Consider the following 20,735-nt stretch of genomic DNA (forward strand, 5'->3'; position numbering starts at 1 on the left):
AAGGAGAACAGTATATGTATTTCACACTACACAAATATAAATAAGATGGAGGGTACACAAATTATTGATACTGAATTTAGAATGAGATAGCCTAAACTTACAAATACATCTGTTTCATACAACATGGAAATAACACTTAAAAGACGGTACACGAATATTAATTAATAAGCAAGATAGATAAGGACAGCAAGAAGTTAGTATACGTTTGTTTCACACAACATAAATATTACACAAAAACAAGGGTACTTTAATAAATAAATAAAAACAGATTACCGACATATTAAAATAAAAAGTCTAGTAGTAGTCTGGGGCAAAGCAGCTCTCATCGTCCAGTGCGGCGGTGCTGCCGGTATGATGCGGACGTATGTCATGTGGTGTCGCCACATAGCTCCCCCTCAAGCGAAGCGTACAACTGGTTTCACTATTCTTCCGGATCGTGTTCTCGTCGCGGTTGTAGTGGTCGCGGGCGTCTTCTTAGTGATGTCGGTAGTGATGTTGTGATCGTTAATGTCTTCGTTGAGTGTGTAAGCAGGCTTTAGTCGATCGATCGAGACGTTGACTTCGCGGTCGGGTAGTTTTATGCGAAATACTTTGTCATCTCGACGTAGCACAGGATACGGGCCTTCATACGGCGCTTGCAGTGATCTTCGGCCGGAGTCGATGCGCAGAAATACACTTTCGCAGGATTGGAGATCTTTGTGCACGAAAGTTTTAGTGTTGTGTCTTACTGGTTCAGCGGCTTTGAATTCGTTGATAGTGTGACGTAATCGTTCCACGTAGGTGTAGTCCATATTTTGTAGTGACGTCATCGGGGTGTTATTGAAGAAATCTCCCGGTAATCTTATGTTAGTTCCGTAGGTCAGTTGTGCGGCGCTTACTCCGGTGTCTTGTCTTGTTGCAGCTCGCAGTCCCAGCAGAACGGTAGGTAAAGCGTCAAGCCATTTAGTGTTACGGCTGTTTAGGCTCGCAGTAAGGGCGGTCTTGAGAGTTCGGTGCCACCGTTCTACAATTCCATTGGACTGCGGATGATATGCGGTAGTTCTTGTCTTCTCTATGCCAAGTAGTTTAGTGAGTGATGTGAAAAGTTGGCTCTCGAACTGGCGTCCTTGGTCACTCGTCAGTGTAGAGGGACACCCAAATCGTGAGATCCAGCCTTCGTAGACGTATCTGGCTACTGTCTCGGCGGTTATCTCGTGCAGAGGTACGGCTTCTGGCCAACGGGTTGTGCGGTCTATCATTGTGAGTAGATATCTATGGCCATGCTGTGAAGGCGGTAGTGGCCCGACGATATCGACGTGTAGGTGTTGAAATCTCTCAGTTGGTGGAAATGAGGTATAGTTGCTGCTGGTATGTCGATTTATCTTGGCCTTTTGACATGGTATGCACGCTTTGGTCCAGTTGCTGATGTCGGCGTTCATCGATGGCCAAAAGTATCTTTCAGTGAGCATTTTTCGGGTTGTGCGAATGCCAGGATGACTTAAGTTGTGTATTGCGTTGTATGCTATACGTCGAAAGTCTTGAGGTAGATACGGCCTTACGTTTGCAATAGATGTCTCACAGTAGATACTTGCACTATTAGACATCGCAATTTTCTTGAAGTGTAAATTGTCTTGCTTCATAAGTGTTGTTAAGTTGCTGTCTTTTTCTTGTGCCAATGCAAGTTGATCGTAGTCAATAGTACTCGGGCATGTTATGTCTTCTATGCGAGAGAGCGAGTCGGCAACAATGTTCTCTTTCCCACTTATGTGACGAATATCACTTGTGAACTCACTGATAAATAGTAGCTGGCGGGTACGACGTGGAGTTTCAGTGTCAGATGTTTTCTTCAGCAGGGCGTAAGTGATTGGCTTGTGGTCGGTGAATATAGTGAGCTGCCTGCCTTCAAACATTTTGCGAAAATGTTTTACTGCCATGTAAATTGACAGTAGTTCTCGGTCGTACGTCGAGTATCGTTGTTGCGTATCGGAGAATTTCTTTGAAAAGTAGCCCAGTGGTTGCCACTTGTCATGCTGGTATTGTTGTAGCACAGCTCCGGCGCAGGTGTTAGATGCGTCACACATAAGTGCTATCGGTGCGTCGTATGCGGGATGCGCGAGTAAAGCTGCGTTTTGAAGGCTAACTTTACACGCTTTGAATGCTTGTGTAGCTTCATCAGTCCATACAATCTTTGTTTTATCGTTTTTCTTGCTATTATGTAGGTACGCGTTCAGTGGAGCTTGTATAGATGCGGCTTGTGGTATGGCGTCTCTGTAGAAGTTGACAGTGCCGAGGAATCTTCTCAGTTCTTCGATAGTATTAGGGCGAGGGAATGCACTGATTGCACTCACTTTCTCATCAGGTGGTTTGATGCCGTGCTGTGACACCATGTAGCCCAGAAACTTGACTTCTTCCTGGCCCAGTGTACATTTCGATGGATTGATAGTGATTCCGTATTCGTTCAGCTTACTCAACACGGTGCGCAGGTGGAGAATGTGGGCTTCTTCAGTTTCAGAACTGATCAAGACGTCATCAATGAATGGGAAAACGTAATCGAGCCCTTGTAACACTTCATTTATGAACCGTTGAAAGGTTTGTCCGGCGTTCTTCAAACCTGGGCACATTCTCGGGAACTCAAACAGGCCGAAGGGAGTAATTATTGCTGTCTTCTCGATGTGAGCGCTGAATACTGGCAGTTGCTGGTAGGCTCTGTTGAGGTCTATGGTGGAGAATATCTTCTTTCCGTTGAGTTGATAGGTGAAGTCTTTAAGACGTGGCACAGGGTAGCGGTCAGGTTTAGTGGTAGCGTTAAGTCTTCTATAATCGCCGCATACCCTGATGTCACCGTTCTTCTTGGGCACTACGTGCAGTGCACTTGCCCACGGGCTTTTGCTCGGTTGGCATAGGCCCTGTTCCACCATGATCTCAAATTCTTTCTTCACAGCTGCGTAGCGATGAGGCGGAATGGGTCTTGCTTTGCAGTATAATGGTGGTCCGGTTGTTTCTATATAATGCTCGACGCAATGTTTCGGTGTTTCTTTCATTGTTGATATTCGAGTTATTTCAGGAAATTCAGCTAATATATCGTGATATTTCTGACTGCTGTCGATGCTTCGAATTGTTGGTGTAGGGTAGTTTGAAATCTTTGTCTTCACTGATAAGTTTGTGACTTCATCTCTGAGGCTTCTACCCGCAATATCTACGAGTATCTTGTGATATTCTAAGAAATCAGCTCCAATTATCGGTTTGCTGACGGCGGCTATGATGAATTTCCATCTGAATGGACGACGTAGGCCAAGGTCCAACTCGAGCGTCTTCTCACCGTAGGTAGGTATTATAGTGTTGTTAGCTGCATACAAATTGAACGTTGTAGGTTTCATTTGCTGGCTACTTCTCTTGGGAATGACGGAGATGTTCGCACCGGTGTCGATCAAAAACATCAGTTTTGTTTTCTTGTCGGTAACGAAAAGACGGTGTGATTGAACTCTAGCGCTGGTGCCCGTCTCTGCCAACGCTAATGCTAGTTTTCCGGCACATTTTTCTTCATGAATGTACAATTGTCTGCACATTTTCTTGCGTTGTGGCCAAACTTGCGATGATAGTAGCAGTACGGCGAGTTGCTGGGCGTCTGGCTTCGGTTGCGGCTATTCGATCGAGATGCTTGCCGATTCTGTCTCCAGTTTCGATAGGGCGAACGTCCTCGTTGGTTATTGTGCGTCACTAGTTGCGTAATAGCTTCTGTCAGCTTGTCGATCTTGTCTTCTAACGCGTTGTATCTTGACATGACAGTAGGTGGTACAGCAGATGCAGGATCTTGTGGCAGCCGTCCCTCAGGGTTTGTGTTCATTTTGATGTATGATGTGTTCGGTAGGGGTCACCACTGTTGAGAGGGGCTATGTGTGGTCAATTAAATGCTGACTCCAAATTACAATGAACATTTATTTCAAAAACGGACGGTCTTATATAGGAAAATATTTACAAAATGAGACAAGGACAAAACATATACCTATTTCACAGAGAATAATTACAAACATTTTAGGGTGAGACAATAAAACGATTACCTACACACATTATAATAAACGGTCAGAGCGAGACAGAAGGAGAACAGTATATGTATTTCACACTACACAAATATAAATAAGATGGAGGGTACACAAATTATTGATACTGAATTTAGAATGAGATAGCCTAAACTTACAAATACATCTGTTTCATACAACATGGAAATAACACTTAAAAGACGGTACACGAATATTAATTAATAAGCAAGATAGATAAGGACAGCAAGAAGTTAGTATACGTTTGTTTCACACAACATAAATATTACACAAAAACAAGGGTACTTTAATAAATAAATAAAAACAGATTACCGACATATTAAAATAAAAAGTCTAGTAGTAGTCTGGGGCAAAGCAGCTCTCATCGTCCAGTGCGGCGGTGCTGCCGGTATGATGCGGACGTATGTCATGTGGTGTCGCCACATAGCTCCCCCTCAAGCGAAGCGTACAACTGGTTTCACTATTCTTCCGGATCGTGTTCTCGTCGCGGTTGTAGTGGTCGCGGGCGTCTTCTTAGTGATGTCGGTAGTGATGTTGTGATCGTTAATGTCTTCGTTGAGTGTGTAAGCAGGCTTTAGTCGATCGATCGAGACGTTGACTTCGCGGTCGGGTAGTTTTATGCGAAATACTTTGTCATCTCGACGTAGCACAGGATACGGGCCTTCATACGGCGCTTGCAGTGATCTTCGGCCGGAGTCGATGCGCAGAAATACACTTTCGCAGGATTGGAGATCTTTGTGCACGAAAGTTTTAGTGTTGTGTCTTACTGGTTCAGCGGCTTTGAATTCGTTGATAGTGTGACGTAATCGTTCCACGTAGGTGTAGTCCATATTTTGTAGTGACGTCATCGGGGTGTTATTGAAGAAATCTCCCGGTAATCTTATGTTAGTTCCGTAGGTCAGTTGTGCGGCGCTTACTCCGGTGTCTTGTCTTGTTGCAGCTCGCAGTCCCAGCAGAACGGTAGGTAAAGCGTCAAGCCATTTAGTGTTACGGCTGTTTAGGCTCGCAGTAAGGGCGGTCTTGAGAGTTCGGTGCCACCGTTCTACAATTCCATTGGACTGCGGATGATATGCGGTAGTTCTTGTCTTCTCTATGCCAAGTAGTTTAGTGAGTGATGTGAAAAGTTGGCTCTCGAACTGGCGTCCTTGGTCACTCGTCAGTGTAGAGGGACACCCAAATCGTGAGATCCAGCCTTCGTAGACGTATCTGGCTACTGTCTCGGCGGTTATCTCGTGCAGAGGTACGGCTTCTGGCCAACGGGTTGTGCGGTCTATCATTGTGAGTAGATATCTATGGCCATGCTGTGAAGGCGGTAGTGGCCCGACGATATCGACGTGTAGGTGTTGAAATCTCTCAGTTGGTGGAAATGAGGTATAGTTGCTGCTGGTATGTCGATTTATCTTGGCCTTTTGACATGGTATGCACGCTTTGGTCCAGTTGCTGATGTCGGCGTTCATCGATGGCCAAAAGTATCTTTCAGTGAGCATTTTTCGGGTTGTGCGAATGCCAGGATGACTTAAGTTGTGTATTGCGTTGTATGCTATACGTCGAAAGTCTTGAGGTAGATACGGCCTTACGTTTGCAATAGATGTCTCACAGTAGATACTTGCACTATTAGACATCGCAATTTTCTTGAAGTGTAAATTGTCTTGCTTCATAAGTGTTGTTAAGTTGCTGTCTTTTTCTTGTGCCAATGCAAGTTGATCGTAGTCAATAGTACTCGGGCATGTTATGTCTTCTATGCGAGAGAGCGAGTCGGCAACAATGTTCTCTTTCCCACTTATGTGACGAATATCACTTGTGAACTCACTGATAAATAGTAGCTGGCGGGTACGACGTGGAGTTTCAGTGTCAGATGTTTTCTTCAGCAGGGCGTAAGTGATTGGCTTGTGGTCGGTGAATATAGTGAGCTGCCTGCCTTCAAACATTTTGCGAAAATGTTTTACTGCCATGTAAATTGACAGTAGTTCTCGGTCGTACGTCGAGTATCGTTGTTGCGTATCGGAGAATTTCTTTGAAAAGTAGCCCAGTGGTTGCCACTTGTCATGCTGGTATTGTTGTAGCACAGCTCCGGCGCAGGTGTTAGATGCGTCACACATAAGTGCTATCGGTGCGTCGTATGCGGGATGCGCGAGTAAAGCTGCGTTTTGAAGGCTAACTTTACACGCTTTGAATGCTTGTGTAGCTTCATCAGTCCATACAATCTTTGTTTTATCGTTTTTCTTGCTATTATGTAGGTACGCGTTCAGTGGAGCTTGTATAGATGCGGCTTGTGGTATGGCGTCTCTGTAGAAGTTGACAGTGCCGAGGAATCTTCTCAGTTCTTCGATAGTATTAGGGCGAGGGAATGCACTGATTGCACTCACTTTCTCATCAGGTGGTTTGATGCCGTGCTGTGACACCATGTAGCCCAGAAACTTGACTTCTTCCTGGCCCAGTGTACATTTCGATGGATTGATAGTGATTCCGTATTCGTTCAGCTTACTCAACACGGTGCGCAGGTGGAGAATGTGGGCTTCTTCAGTTTCAGAACTGATCAAGACGTCATCAATGAATGGGAAAACGTAATCGAGCCCTTGTAACACTTCATTTATGAACCGTTGAAAGGTTTGTCCGGCGTTCTTCAAACCTGGGCACATTCTCGGGAACTCAAACAGGCCGAAGGGAGTAATTATTGCTGTCTTCTCGATGTGAGCGCTGAATACTGGCAGTTGCTGGTAGGCTCTGTTGAGGTCTATGGTGGAGAATATCTTCTTTCCGTTGAGTTGATAGGTGAAGTCTTTAAGACGTGGCACAGGGTAGCGGTCAGGTTTAGTGGTAGCGTTAAGTCTTCTATAATCGCCGCATACCCTGATGTCACCGTTCTTCTTGGGCACTACGTGCAGTGCACTTGCCCACGGGCTTTTGCTCGGTTGGCATAGGCCCTGTTCCACCATGATCTCAAATTCTTTCTTCACAGCTGCGTAGCGATGAGGCGGAATGGGTCTTGCTTTGCAGTATAATGGTGGTCCGGTTGTTTCTATATAATGCTCGACGCAATGTTTCGGTGTTTCTTTCATTGTTGATATTCGAGTTATTTCAGGAAATTCAGCTAATATATCGTGATATTTCTGACTGCTGTCGATGCTTCGAATTGTTGGTGTAGGGTAGTTTGAAATCTTTGTCTTCACTGATAAGTTTGTGACTTCATCTCTGAGGCTTCTACCCGCAATATCTACGAGTATCTTGTGATATTCTAAGAAATCAGCTCCAATTATCGGTTTGCTGACGGCGGCTATGATGAATTTCCATCTGAATGGACGACGTAGGCCAAGGTCCAACTCGAGCGTCTTCTCACCGTAGGTAGGTATTATAGTGTTGTTAGCTGCATACAAATTGAACGTTGTAGGTTTCATTTGCTGGCTACTTCTCTTGGGAATGACGGAGATGTTCGCACCGGTGTCGATCAAAAACATCAGTTTTGTTTTCTTGTCGGTAACGAAAAGACGGTGTGATTGAACTCTAGCGCTGGTGCCCGTCTCTGCCAACGCTAATGCTAGTTTTCCGGCACATTTTTCTTCATGAATGTACAATTGTCTGCACATTTTCTTGCGTTGTGGCCAAACTTGCGATGATAGTAGCAGTACGGCGAGTTGCTGGGCGTCTGGCTTCGGTTGCGGCTATTCGATCGAGATGCTTGCCGATTCTGTCTCCAGTTTCGATAGGGCGAACGTCCTCGTTGGTTATTGTGCGTCACTAGTTGCGTAATAGCTTCTGTCAGCTTGTCGATCTTGTCTTCTAACGCGTTGTATCTTGACATGACAGTAGGTGGTACAGCAGATGCAGGATCTTGTGGCAGCCGTCCCTCAGGGTTTGTGTTCATTTTGATGTATGATGTGTTCGGTAGGGGTCACCACTGTTGAGAGGGGCTATGTGTGGTCAATTAAATGCTGACTCCAAATTACAATGAACATTTATTTCAAAAACGGACGGTCTTATATAGGAAAATATTTACAAAATGAGACAAGGACAAAACATATACCTATTTCACAGAGAATAATTACAAACATTTTAGGGTGAGACAATAAAACGATTACCTACACACATTATAATAAACGGTCAGAGCGAGACAGAAGGAGAACAGTATATGTATTTCACACTACACAAATATAAATAAGATGGAGGGTACACAAATTATTGATACTGAATTTAGAATGAGATAGCCTAAACTTACAAATACATCTGTTTCATACAACATGGAAATAACACTTAAAAGACGGTACACGAATATTAATTAATAAGCAAGATAGATAAGGACAGCAAGAAGTTAGTATACGTTTGTTTCACACAACATAAATATTACACAAAAACAAGGGTACTTTAATAAATAAATAAAAACAGATTACCGACATATTAAAATAAAAAGTCTAGTAGTAGTCTGGGGCAAAGCAGCTCTCATCGTCCAGTGCGGCGGTGCTGCCGGTATGATGCGGACGTATGTCATGTGGTGTCGCCACATAGCTCCCCCTCAAGCGAAGCGTACAACTGGTTTCACTATTCTTCCGGATCGTGTTCTCGTCGCGGTTGTAGTGGTCGCGGGCGTCTTCTTAGTGATGTCGGTAGTGATGTTGTGATCGTTAATGTCTTCGTTGAGTGTGTAAGCAGGCTTTAGTCGATCGATCGAGACGTTGACTTCGCGGTCGGGTAGTTTTATGCGAAATACTTTGTCATCTCGACGTAGCACAGGATACGGGCCTTCATACGGCGCTTGCAGTGATCTTCGGCCGGAGTCGATGCGCAGAAATACACTTTCGCAGGATTGGAGATCTTTGTGCACGAAAGTTTTAGTGTTGTGTCTTACTGGTTCAGCGGCTTTGAATTCGTTGATAGTGTGACGTAATCGTTCCACGTAGGTGTAGTCCATATTTTGTAGTGACGTCATCGGGGTGTTATTGAAGAAATCTCCCGGTAATCTTATGTTAGTTCCGTAGGTCAGTTGTGCGGCGCTTACTCCGGTGTCTTGTCTTGTTGCAGCTCGCAGTCCCAGCAGAACGGTAGGTAAAGCGTCAAGCCATTTAGTGTTACGGCTGTTTAGGCTCGCAGTAAGGGCGGTCTTGAGAGTTCGGTGCCACCGTTCTACAATTCCATTGGACTGCGGATGATATGCGGTAGTTCTTGTCTTCTCTATGCCAAGTAGTTTAGTGAGTGATGTGAAAAGTTGGCTCTCGAACTGGCGTCCTTGGTCACTCGTCAGTGTAGAGGGACACCCAAATCGTGAGATCCAGCCTTCGTAGACGTATCTGGCTACTGTCTCGGCGGTTATCTCGTGCAGAGGTACGGCTTCTGGCCAACGGGTTGTGCGGTCTATCATTGTGAGTAGATATCTATGGCCATGCTGTGAAGGCGGTAGTGGCCCGACGATATCGACGTGTAGGTGTTGAAATCTCTCAGTTGGTGGAAATGAGGTATAGTTGCTGCTGGTATGTCGATTTATCTTGGCCTTTTGACATGGTATGCACGCTTTGGTCCAGTTGCTGATGTCGGCGTTCATCGATGGCCAAAAGTATCTTTCAGTGAGCATTTTTCGGGTTGTGCGAATGCCAGGATGACTTAAGTTGTGTATTGCGTTGTATGCTATACGTCGAAAGTCTTGAGGTAGATACGGCCTTACGTTTGCAATAGATGTCTCACAGTAGATACTTGCACTATTAGACATCGCAATTTTCTTGAAGTGTAAATTGTCTTGCTTCATAAGTGTTGTTAAGTTGCTGTCTTTTTCTTGTGCCAATGCAAGTTGATCGTAGTCAATAGTACTCGGGCATGTTATGTCTTCTATGCGAGAGAGCGAGTCGGCAACAATGTTCTCTTTCCCACTTATGTGACGAATATCACTTGTGAACTCACTGATAAATAGTAGCTGGCGGGTACGACGTGGAGTTTCAGTGTCAGATGTTTTCTTCAGCAGGGCGTAAGTGATTGGCTTGTGGTCGGTGAATATAGTGAGCTGCCTGCCTTCAAACATTTTGCGAAAATGTTTTACTGCCATGTAAATTGACAGTAGTTCTCGGTCGTACGTCGAGTATCGTTGTTGCGTATCGGAGAATTTCTTTGAAAAGTAGCCCAGTGGTTGCCACTTGTCATGCTGGTATTGTTGTAGCACAGCTCCGGCGCAGGTGTTAGATGCGTCACACATAAGTGCTATCGGTGCGTCGTATGCGGGATGCGCGAGTAAAGCTGCGTTTTGAAGGCTAACTTTACACGCTTTGAATGCTTGTGTAGCTTCATCAGTCCATACAATCTTTGTTTTATCGTTTTTCTTGCTATTATGTAGGTACGCGTTCAGTGGAGCTTGTATAGATGCGGCTTGTGGTATGGCGTCTCTGTAGAAGTTGACAGTGCCGAGGAATCTTCTCAGTTCTTCGATAGTATTAGGGCGAGGGAATGCACTGATTGCACTCACTTTCTCATCAGGTGGTTTGATGCCGTGCTGTGACACCATGTAGCCCAGAAACTTGACTTCTTCCTGGCCCAGTGTACATTTCGATGGATTGATAGTGATTCCGTATTCGTTCAGCTTACTCAACACGGTGCGCAGGTGGAGAATGTGGGCTTCTTCAGTTTCAGAACTGATCAAGACGTCATCAATGAATGGGAAAACGTAATCGAGCCCTTGTAACACTTCATTTATGAACCGTTGAAAGGTTTGTCCGGCGTTCTTCAAACCTGGGCACATTCTCGGGAACTCAAACAGGCCGAAGGGAGTAATTATTGCTGTCTTCTCGATGTGAGCGCTGAATACTGGCAGTTGCTGGTAGGCTCTGTTGAGGTCTATGGTGGAGAATATCTTCTTTCCGTTGAGTTGATAGGTGAAGTCTTTAAGACGTGGCACAGGGTAGCGGTCAGGTTTAGTGGTAGCGTTAAGTCTTCTATAATCGCCGCATACCCTGATGTCACCGTTCTTCTTGGGCACTACGTGCAGTGCACTTGCCCACGGGCTTTTGCTCGGTTGGCATAGGCCCTGTTCCACCATGATCTCAAATTCTTTCTTCACAGCTGCGTAGCGATGAGGCGGAATGGGTCTTGCTTTGCAGTATAATGGTGGTCCGGTTGTTTCTATATAATGCTCGACGCAATGTTTCGGTGTTTCTTTCATTGTTGATATTCGAGTTATTTCAGGAAATTCAGCTAATATATCGTGATATTTCTGACTGCTGTCGATGCTTCGAATTGTTGGTGTAGGGTAGTTTGAAATCTTTGTCTTCACTGATAAGTTTGTGACTTCATCTCTGAGGCTTCTACCCGCAATATCTACGAGTATCTTGTGATATTCTAAGAAATCAGCTCCAATTATCGGTTTGCTGACGGCGGCTATGATGAATTTCCATCTGAATGGACGACGTAGGCCAAGGTCCAACTCGAGCGTCTTCTCACCGTAGGTAGGTATTATAGTGTTGTTAGCTGCATACAAATTGAACGTTGTAGGTTTCATTTGCTGGCTACTTCTCTTGGGAATGACGGAGATGTTCGCACCGGTGTCGATCAAAAACATCAGTTTTGTTTTCTTGTCGGTAACGAAAAGACGGTGTGATTGAACTCTAGCGCTGGTGCCCGTCTCTGCCAACGCTAATGCTAGTTTTCCGGCACATTTTTCTTCATGAATGTACAATTGTCTGCACATTTTCTTGCGTTGTGGCCAAACTTGCGATGATAGTAGCAGTACGGCGAGTTGCTGGGCGTCTGGCTTCGGTTGCGGCTATTCGATCGAGATGCTTGCCGATTCTGTCTCCAGTTTCGATAGGGCGAACGTCCTCGTTGGTTATTGTGCGTCACTAGTTGCGTAATAGCTTCTGTCAGCTTGTCGATCTTGTCTTCTAACGCGTTGTATCTTGACATGACAGTAGGTGGTACAGCAGATGCAGGATCTTGTGGCAGCCGTCCCTCAGGGTTTGTGTTCATTTTGATGTATGATGTGTTCGGTAGGGGTCACCACTGTTGAGAGGGGCTATGTGTGGTCAATTAAATGCTGACTCCAAATTACAATGAACATTTATTTCAAAAACGGACGGTCTTATATAGGAAAATATTTACAAAATGAGACAAGGACAAAACATATACCTATTTCACAGAGAATAATTACAAACATTTTAGGGTGAGACAATAAAACGATTACCTACACACATTATAATAAACGGTCAGAGCGAGACAGAAGGAGAACAGTATATGTATTTCACACTACACAAATATAAATAAGATGGAGGGTACACAAATTATTGATACTGAATTTAGAATGAGATAGCCTAAACTTACAAATACATCTGTTTCATACAACATGGAAATAACACTTAAAAGACGGTACACGAATATTAATTAATAAGCAAGATAGATAAGGACAGCAAGAAGTTAGTATACGTTTGTTTCACACAACATAAATATTACACAAAAACAAGGGTACTTTAATAAATAAATAAAAACAGATTACCGACATATTAAAATAAAAAGTCTAGTAGTAGTCTGGGGCAAAGCAGCTCTCATCGTCCAGTGCGGCGGTGCTGCCGGTATGATGCGGACGTATGTCATGTGGTGTCGCCACACACATGTCCCACAAAATGGGCCTAACAACAGAAGACAGCTCTCGAGCATGTGGAATACATGTAGGGTCCATGAATCAATACTGTAAGGATGGGTCTGCTTGGGTCAGCATAACCGGCATCAGAAGACTTAGAAGGCTTTCACTAAGACGCTTAATTCACCTAATGGATAGGATTTTTTTGGATGATAGGGAATAAAAAATGGAGCATAAAGATCCTAATGGGTCGCTGTGGACTACGCTTAGACCTAGCTTAGCTTAGGCCCTACATAAGATAACCCAGACAGCAGCAGCAGCTTTGTATCAGCCTTGGTTATTGGCAGTATATCAAGGGATTCGCGTATAGGATCAGGTGCAAGCAACCGACTCGAGTCTTCCCTTTACCCGACTGGTTGGGGGTGGACCAGAGTCGATAGCAAGATGGAGCCTACATGGACCGGTTTGCCCGTAGCTGCCGAGGCTTGCCTGGAAATGGTGAGATGTAAGTGCAAGAAGTAGTGCAGAAGCTGGTGCAGTCTGAAAAAAACAACTAAAACGGTCACAGCCGTAACCTGTGTACTAAAAATATCTCCCGTACTATGATTGTGAAACCTCATTTTCCTCACACTTACCTTTCCGTTAAATCACTGGTACAATAGTATGTACAAATAAAAGTGTTAATTAAAATAATAATAATCATTAAGACGTTTAGACAAATTAGTTCTTTATTTAGTGCTTTCTTCTTATAATATTTTCAATATTAAAATGTATTTAAATTATTTTCAACCTTATGTCTCACACATAGAGTTCAAAATCAATTGACGAAAAAATACAAATCATAGTAGATTGATGTGCCAGCAACTCTAAATAAATTCTAAAATAATAATTCTTGCTTGCTTATGAACCAAATAGTATGAATTCATGGATAAAATAAATATTTTTTTCCGATGCGCAATAAAATTCGCCCGCTGTGTCCTGAAGAAAAAATTTTTTTCACCTACTTTTTGCAAAAAAAGTACCATACAATGTAATATTTTTATAATCCTGATAAATGTAGCTTTCAGGTCATATTTTTTTTATTAGATTATCTCCAGTGGTTTAAAAGTAAACGACGTTTATTTAAAAAAATACTTTTTGATTTTTGTGAATTTTACTCAATATTTCAATTTTTTTGTATGAAAAGGCAAATAGTTTGTTCTAGAAATGAATTTGCCATCCTTTAATTATCCGAAAATGATACCACACTTGCCCTAATACCCATAGTTTTGAAGATATGGGCCTTAAAGTGAAGCGCGGCGGAAGGAAACTTGCCCCCCCTCCCCCTGCTACCACAGGGGGGGCTCCCGCTGTCTACCGACGGAAATCCACTCAGGAGCACCCAAAGAAACACTGTTGCAAAAATGAGCCTTCTATACCAAAGTGGAGGGGTCTCCATACAAATCATTGCACTAAATTCCCTACTAAACGTCGGTTCCTGATATTATTTCGAGAGTACGAATTAGTTCTATGAAGTACCACACAGCAACGCTGCGCTGACGTCAGCGGCAGATGATTACATAGAACTACATCTGTCATCGACGTCAGCCTAATAGTACGAGAGCCCACGACCAAAATTTTTGTCTCATAGCAATACGGCCAAAACCGCATCAAATCGATAGATACGATTATCCTGAACTCGAAAATACCAATATCAGACATTTTCCGCGTAGCGTTTGATCTGACCGAATTTTCAAAATTGTCAAAGAATTTTACCGAACTGCATCATAGCAATATGTCTGATTTGCAGACTGTAGTTGAATGATAGTTCTGAGATACCGGAAACATTATTTTCAGACGTTAGTGGTGTAGCGCAAACCCGTAAAATCACTTAAAAAAATTAAAAATGAGACAAAAAAAATGTCTCATAGCAATACGTCTGAAAATCTTTTTCATTAGTAAATTTTGGTTATTTGATGCGAACAAAACAATTTTCAGACGGAAATGTGAACGCATTAAATTTTGAGACCGTTTTGAAAATGTTAACAAATTTTACCGATCGGTATCATAGCAATATGTCTGAAAATTGTTGGACATGATAAAATAAGTTGTCCACATGTGCAAAAAATTTATATCAGACAAATTACGTGTAGCACCTTCTCTATCATACAACTTTTTGATACACTTAAAGTGTCTGAAAACAGGTTTTTGGTAATCATGGCAGCAATACGAAAAGGTGAAAAAAAAAATTATCCGTATTGCTATGATACAGGTCGGCTAAATTTGTTGACATTTTCAAAAATGCGCACAGGCTATATGCTACGCGCAAAATGTCTGAAAACAATCTTTTTCGTAATACAATTATAAAATCTATGTACATTTTCACTATCAGACGTATTGCTATAATACCGACTGTCTTTTTTTTTTTGACACAGCAGAAATGGCCTCCCACGCAGTTGCTACACTTTCGACCGTTACTACACACCTAGTCGGATTCAGAATCATACAATCTAACGATTTTATAGGGTTTTTGCCGTATTGCTATGAGACATGGTTTTGGTCGTGGGCTATGAAGCGTCAGCGCCGAGCGATCAGCGAGTGGTCAGCGCGATTCTAAAACCCGCCATATAGGTGGAAAGGTAGCTGTTTAACGATGGAGTCGACTATTGTTAGTGAGAAACGTAAGGCAATTAAGAACAGACGGTGAAACGCAACTGCAACGAAACTGCAAATGCTAGTTACTTTTGAGTTGCATCTAAGTTTCTGCCATAGCGTCCGTTGAGAGACCACACATGACGCGACCAGATTGAAAGTTTCAGTTAAGTTTCACTAGCAGTTGCAGTTTCGTTGCAGTTGCGTTTCACCGTCTGTTCTGGGCCTAAGGGTCGCACGCAGTTTCACTCATTTTATACATGTACGGTTTCCACACTTGGCTAGTGTCACGTCAAATAATTCAAGTTGTCCCTTGAGCTTTATATTATAACTTTGGCACTTCATTAAAACTTAACGAGACTCCTTGAGAAAACTTGCAGTTTCATCTCTACAGTTAAGTACTTTAAACAATCTAAGAAGACTTACTTGAATTCCTTGTCACAATGCGGGCACTTTCTCTTCACACCGCTATGGTATTCCTCGTGGAATAGGGCTGAGTTTCTGTAAAAACAGACATAATCTTGTTTGTATAAATGATGGTACAATAAGGTAAACACGTGTTATTTTAGGGGCATGCAACTTTTTTCTTTATTAGATGCAAACCTACTAATATTATAAATGCGAAAGTTTGGATGTCTGGATGTTTGTTACTCTTTCACGCAAAAACTACTAAACGGATTTTAATGAAACTTTACAGTATTATTGCTTATAACCCAGAATAACATATAGGCTATAATTTATGACGATCCTTGTCAAAAGAAATTTCACGCGGGTGAAGCCGCGGGCAAAAGCTAGTTCTGTATAAATGAGCGGTCCATTCACTGGCAAAATCGTTCAAAGTTACGGTTTAGTAAAGTGGCGTATTCACTTAACTGAATAGGTTTGTTCGGTAGTAAACGGTGCGGCAAGGTATGTTTTATTACGTCAAATGTGCTTGAAACACGTGTAGAGCTGTTCTTTTACAACATAATATCACTACACTACCCGGCGGTCAAGCTACAGACCCAGGCTACACAGGAGTTGCAGCGGTGGGAACGAGAGGTGGGAATAGTTCCGAGCCCGCGCCGTTACACAATGCCGGAAACTACTCAAGAAACTCAGTTAAATTTAATTTATGCTATGCCTGTAATATACTCACTCTAGACAGCAGATGAGACCGCATCTCAGACACTCGTACTTGTTGTAGTGTCTCCGCAAGTGTTTGTTCAGGAAGCGTTGGTGCTTGAAGCGCATCTTGCAGAAACGGCACACCACCTTGCCGATCGACTGTGAACGTACAGATTGTTGAATAATGTCGTAAGTGTAATAGAAAATGTAGTTTTGGCAAAGAATAAATAAATATCCTTATACATTTTTACACTGCGCCTCTAGTCCCAAACTAAGCAAAGCTTGTACTAAGGGTACTAGACAACGAATATAAACATACTTAAATACTTTTTTTTTAAAATACATACATATTATACATAGTAACACCCAGACCCGTCACATAAATTAAAATTCATCATTTCAATTTCTGCCCGGCCGGGAATCGAACCCGGGACATCTCGGCATAGTAGTCCGTTCTGAACCACTACACCAAACAGCCGACAAGAACACCCTCACTCTTCTTGTGGATGTCGTAAGTGGCAACCAACTAACTACAACCGGGTTGAGTTAACTGCAAACCTAGCAGCCATGACGTCAAATCGACGCAACGCGGGGACGTGCGCGGGTGAGTGTGAAGTTTCAGCCAAACCAACGCGATCAGCCGGCGTGCAGCGACGGCGACCTGTACGGCTAGCACGAAAAACTTTCGAGTTCGAATCGTTATCAAAAGATTTAGTACGAAAACTACAACAGCGCCCTTGTGAACGTGTCGTAAAGTGAACTTAGTATGAGAAATGGTTGCACGAAACTTATTTTGAGAATCAAAATTGTCACGTTATCGTTTAATTCGAAGGTTGAGTATCGAATTTTGTCGAATACACAAACGATTCGAAAACGAAAGTTGTTCATGCTAGAGGTACAGACTTAAATGCATTGATCGCCATCGCTGCACGCCGGCTGATCGCGTTGGTTTGGCCGAACCTTTAAATGCATTCGCCATCGCTGCACGCCGGCTGATCGCGTTGGTTTGGCCGAACCTTTAAATGCATTGATCGCCATCGCTGCACGCCAGCAGATCACGTTGGTTTGGCTGAACCTTGAGGAAGTCGCATTCCAGCGAGGTGCGCACTTGCGCAGTTATCTCGATCGAGGTGTAAGGGAGAAATATACGAACATTAGCCCTCCGCAACACTAACCAGTGTGTGATTAGATAAAATCCATTTACCTCTGGTAAATTAGATGGGGTTGTTCTTCTGCAGTGGATCCTACTTGACTGGACAGTATTGATGAATTAGAAATTATTTTATAAAATAAAATGTGACTCACCTCATCATGCTTCTGAGGCATGTGTCTATCAAGCATACTCTTCTGTGAGAAACCTTTATAGCACAGCGTGCATTTGAATGGAGCATTCAGATATTTCTTATCCTGCGCTCTCTTATGGAACTCAATCATTGCATCCTCTTCGTTGAAATTGGACCTCTTCCAGAAACCAGAGTCCAAAAACGCGAGGCTCTTCACTCCAGTTCTTGATCTGTTAAACTTGTAGTTTTTCTTCGGTTCAGGCGACATGACAGCTGATTCTTCACCAGCGTCAGAATCAGTGTCGCTTGTGTCGACGATTTTAGATTTTTTAGTTGCTTTTCTTCTAGGTCTTGTGCTAGTCTGTTTCGGTTTAGTGTTTCGTTTGCCTTTTTTAGCTGGTGTTTTGGCTTTAGCGTCTTCGTCTTCTTTCTTTATGGGAATTTCATCTTCAGACTTAACTTTTTCAGGGACAATAGGGTCGCTTTTGTCCTCACCGTCCGAATATGGGCCTTCAGAAAACGCGTCTTCTTCTTTCAGAGCCTCCGTTTTGAGCTCATCGGATTTTCTCTCTTCGGGTATGGTTACTGTGATCGGTTTTGGTATAGGTATGTTTTGTTTATGTTGTGAGCTGTGCTTGTTCTGGGAGCCGTGGGAAGAGCCATGTTGACAGTTGAATGTTTTGACCTTTTTGTTGACGGTCACAACTTCCAGCATCAAATAATTGACAGGGTAAACGTTCCTGTTTAGCTCGGCGATTCGGGCGTGTGTGAGCTGTAAATAGAATTTTAAACTGTCATCTAAGAATTTTAACGATTTTTTAGAAGTTAATATTTAGCATTGAGTGTAAGTGTGATTTTTTCTTTTGACCACTAAAAAAATCAGAGCCAGCTTTCAATTTCACCAAGTTGACATTTTTCTGTAGCAATACAAATCAAAGTGATGGATGCATGTATGGGACATCAAACAACCTTGGAAAAGGCCAATAAATTATTTGACTTTGTGGTACTGTAGTTGTTATTTTTGGCAAACTGTGACTGTACAAACTCTTAGAGCGCTTTCACATTAGGGCGTTAGTAGTGCGACAGCAGCGCGGCAGCGGCGTTTTTATAATGTGAAGGGAGGCATCAGCTGTCACATAGTATGAAATTTTCGGCGCGTCTGTCGCGCTGCTAAGTCGCCTAAGTGTGAAAGCGCTCATACAATGAACATCATGATGTTTACAATACTTACTGGCTTGCTCCACAACATGTTATTGAGGACCTTCTCTCCGTGGTCACATTTCTCCTTGAACATGTGAAACTTATGCAGCAACGACGCACATTCGTAGCAGAAGTACTTGGGCAGCTTATCCTTCTTCGCAATCTGGATGAGAAAATTATATCATTATAACTGCATATATGATTTGTCCAGCAGTGGACGTCTTTCAGCTGAAACGAACGAACGAACTGCATACCCTTATTTACGTCACCGAAAAATTGAGAACTCGTTCAGTTTATAACGCATGAGATTGTAAACTCACAGTGAGTTAGGTTACGTTAGATTATAATATTAATACGTCAGATTATACAATTTTACGGTAACATTTACACTACTCTAGTAGTTTGTGTCAGAAATAGGTAATGTGTTCAACAACATAATACAGGGTGTTTGGCGCATCGTGTGCCAAAATGATTTGGCGGATAGAATGGGTCATTTCCTATATTTTCAGCCCCCATAACACGTTCCATGCCAGGCGGCTACTTTTAAATTATTTTTTTTAGTAATTTCACCAAAATACCCAAATCGCATCATTTAATTTCGATTTAAACAAAACTACTAGGCGCAGCCCTAAAGTAAATATTTTGTTTTGACGTGCATTAATGTAGGGTTGCATCAAATCTAAATTTACTGGCAAATATCATCTAGTTTTTTTTAAATTCAGCTTTAAAGTTTTCCGAAAAGTTAAAAATGGACTGAACATTTAAGTTAACATGGGTATTTTTTTTTTTTTAAAAGAGATAGCGATCTTCGGATTTTATCAAAACTTCTCTAGTCTATCCTCATTCAAACGGTATACTAATCTTGTTTAAATAATAACAACAACTTCACAAATTCCTTAAATTAGTGCATTGACTCTACTCGGACTGATTTGCGAAATTTGTGTTTATAGCCCCTTTTTGTGTGAATAGCACGTTAAATTCCTACAGGTAAAAATTATTTATCTTATGCAATGTAAAAACCTTTTCCCTATCGTTTTTCAATGTGGATTTCTTGAAATTAAAGACGAAAATAATTATTTTGATCGTTTATTAATTATTACAAATTTTGTTCAAAATGTCCGCCTCGGCAACGTATACACTCAAGACATCTTCTTCTAATTTCGACTGTTGTCGTATGCAGCCACATTTCTCTTTTTATTACTAATAAGGCGTTTTCTATTCGTTGTAGTTTTTCTATTGTTTGAATCCGTTACGTACACCAGTTCTTTAGCTTGTCCCCAGACGTAAAAATCGAACGGAGTTAGGTCTGGGGAACGTGCAGGCCACTGTATAGAGCCATCTCTTCCAATCCACGAGTAGAAAACGCCTTTGTAGTAATAAAAAGAGAAAATTAGAAGAAGATGTCGTGAGTGTATACGTTGCCGAGGCCATTTTGAACAAAATTTGTAATAATTAATAAACGATCAAAATAATTATTTTCGTCTTTAAATTCAAGAAATCCACATTGAAAAACGATTGGGAAAAGGTTTTTACATTGCATAAGATAAATATTTTTTTACCTGTAGGTGTTAAACGTGCTATTCAAACATAAAGGGGCTATAAACACAAATTTCGCAAATCAGTCCGAGTAGAGTCAATGCACTAATTTAAGGAATTTGTGAAGTTGTTGTTATTGTTTAAACAAGATTAGTATACCGTTTGAATGAGGATAGACTAGAGAAGTTTTGGTAAAATCCTAAGATCTCTATCTCTTTTAAAAAAATAATAATACCCATGTACACTTAAATGTTCAGTCCATTTTTAACTTTTCGGAAAACTTCAAAGCTGAATTTAAAAAAAACTAGATGATATTTGCCAGTAAATTTAGATTTGATGGAACCCTACATAAATGCACGTCAAAACAAAATATTTACTTTAGGGCTGCGCCTAGTAGTTTTT

The 20,735-nt window shown here is 42.2% G+C and overlaps 1 protein-coding gene across 1 annotated transcript in view; it reads right to left on the minus strand.

Moving 5' to 3' along the window:
* Positions 1-20,735, minus strand: part of LOC135083020 (zinc finger protein pita-like) — a 30,741-nt gene that overhangs the window by 8,960 nt on the left and 1,046 nt on the right. The window contains exons 2-5 of the mRNA XM_063977784.1: positions 18,829-18,960; positions 17,620-18,369; positions 16,346-16,473; positions 15,634-15,708 (exon numbers count right to left, since the gene is read on the minus strand). Coding sequence (XP_063833854.1) covers positions 15,634-15,708; positions 16,346-16,473; positions 17,620-18,369; positions 18,829-18,960 — 1,085 coding nt within the window. The remainder of the gene's footprint in view (positions 1-15,633; positions 15,709-16,345; positions 16,474-17,619; positions 18,370-18,828; positions 18,961-20,735) is intronic.

This window comes from Ostrinia nubilalis, chromosome 22, assembly GCF_963855985.1.
Source record: "Ostrinia nubilalis chromosome 22, ilOstNubi1.1, whole genome shotgun sequence".
In the NCBI taxonomy this organism is placed as follows: domain Eukaryota; kingdom Metazoa; phylum Arthropoda; class Insecta; order Lepidoptera; family Crambidae; genus Ostrinia; species Ostrinia nubilalis.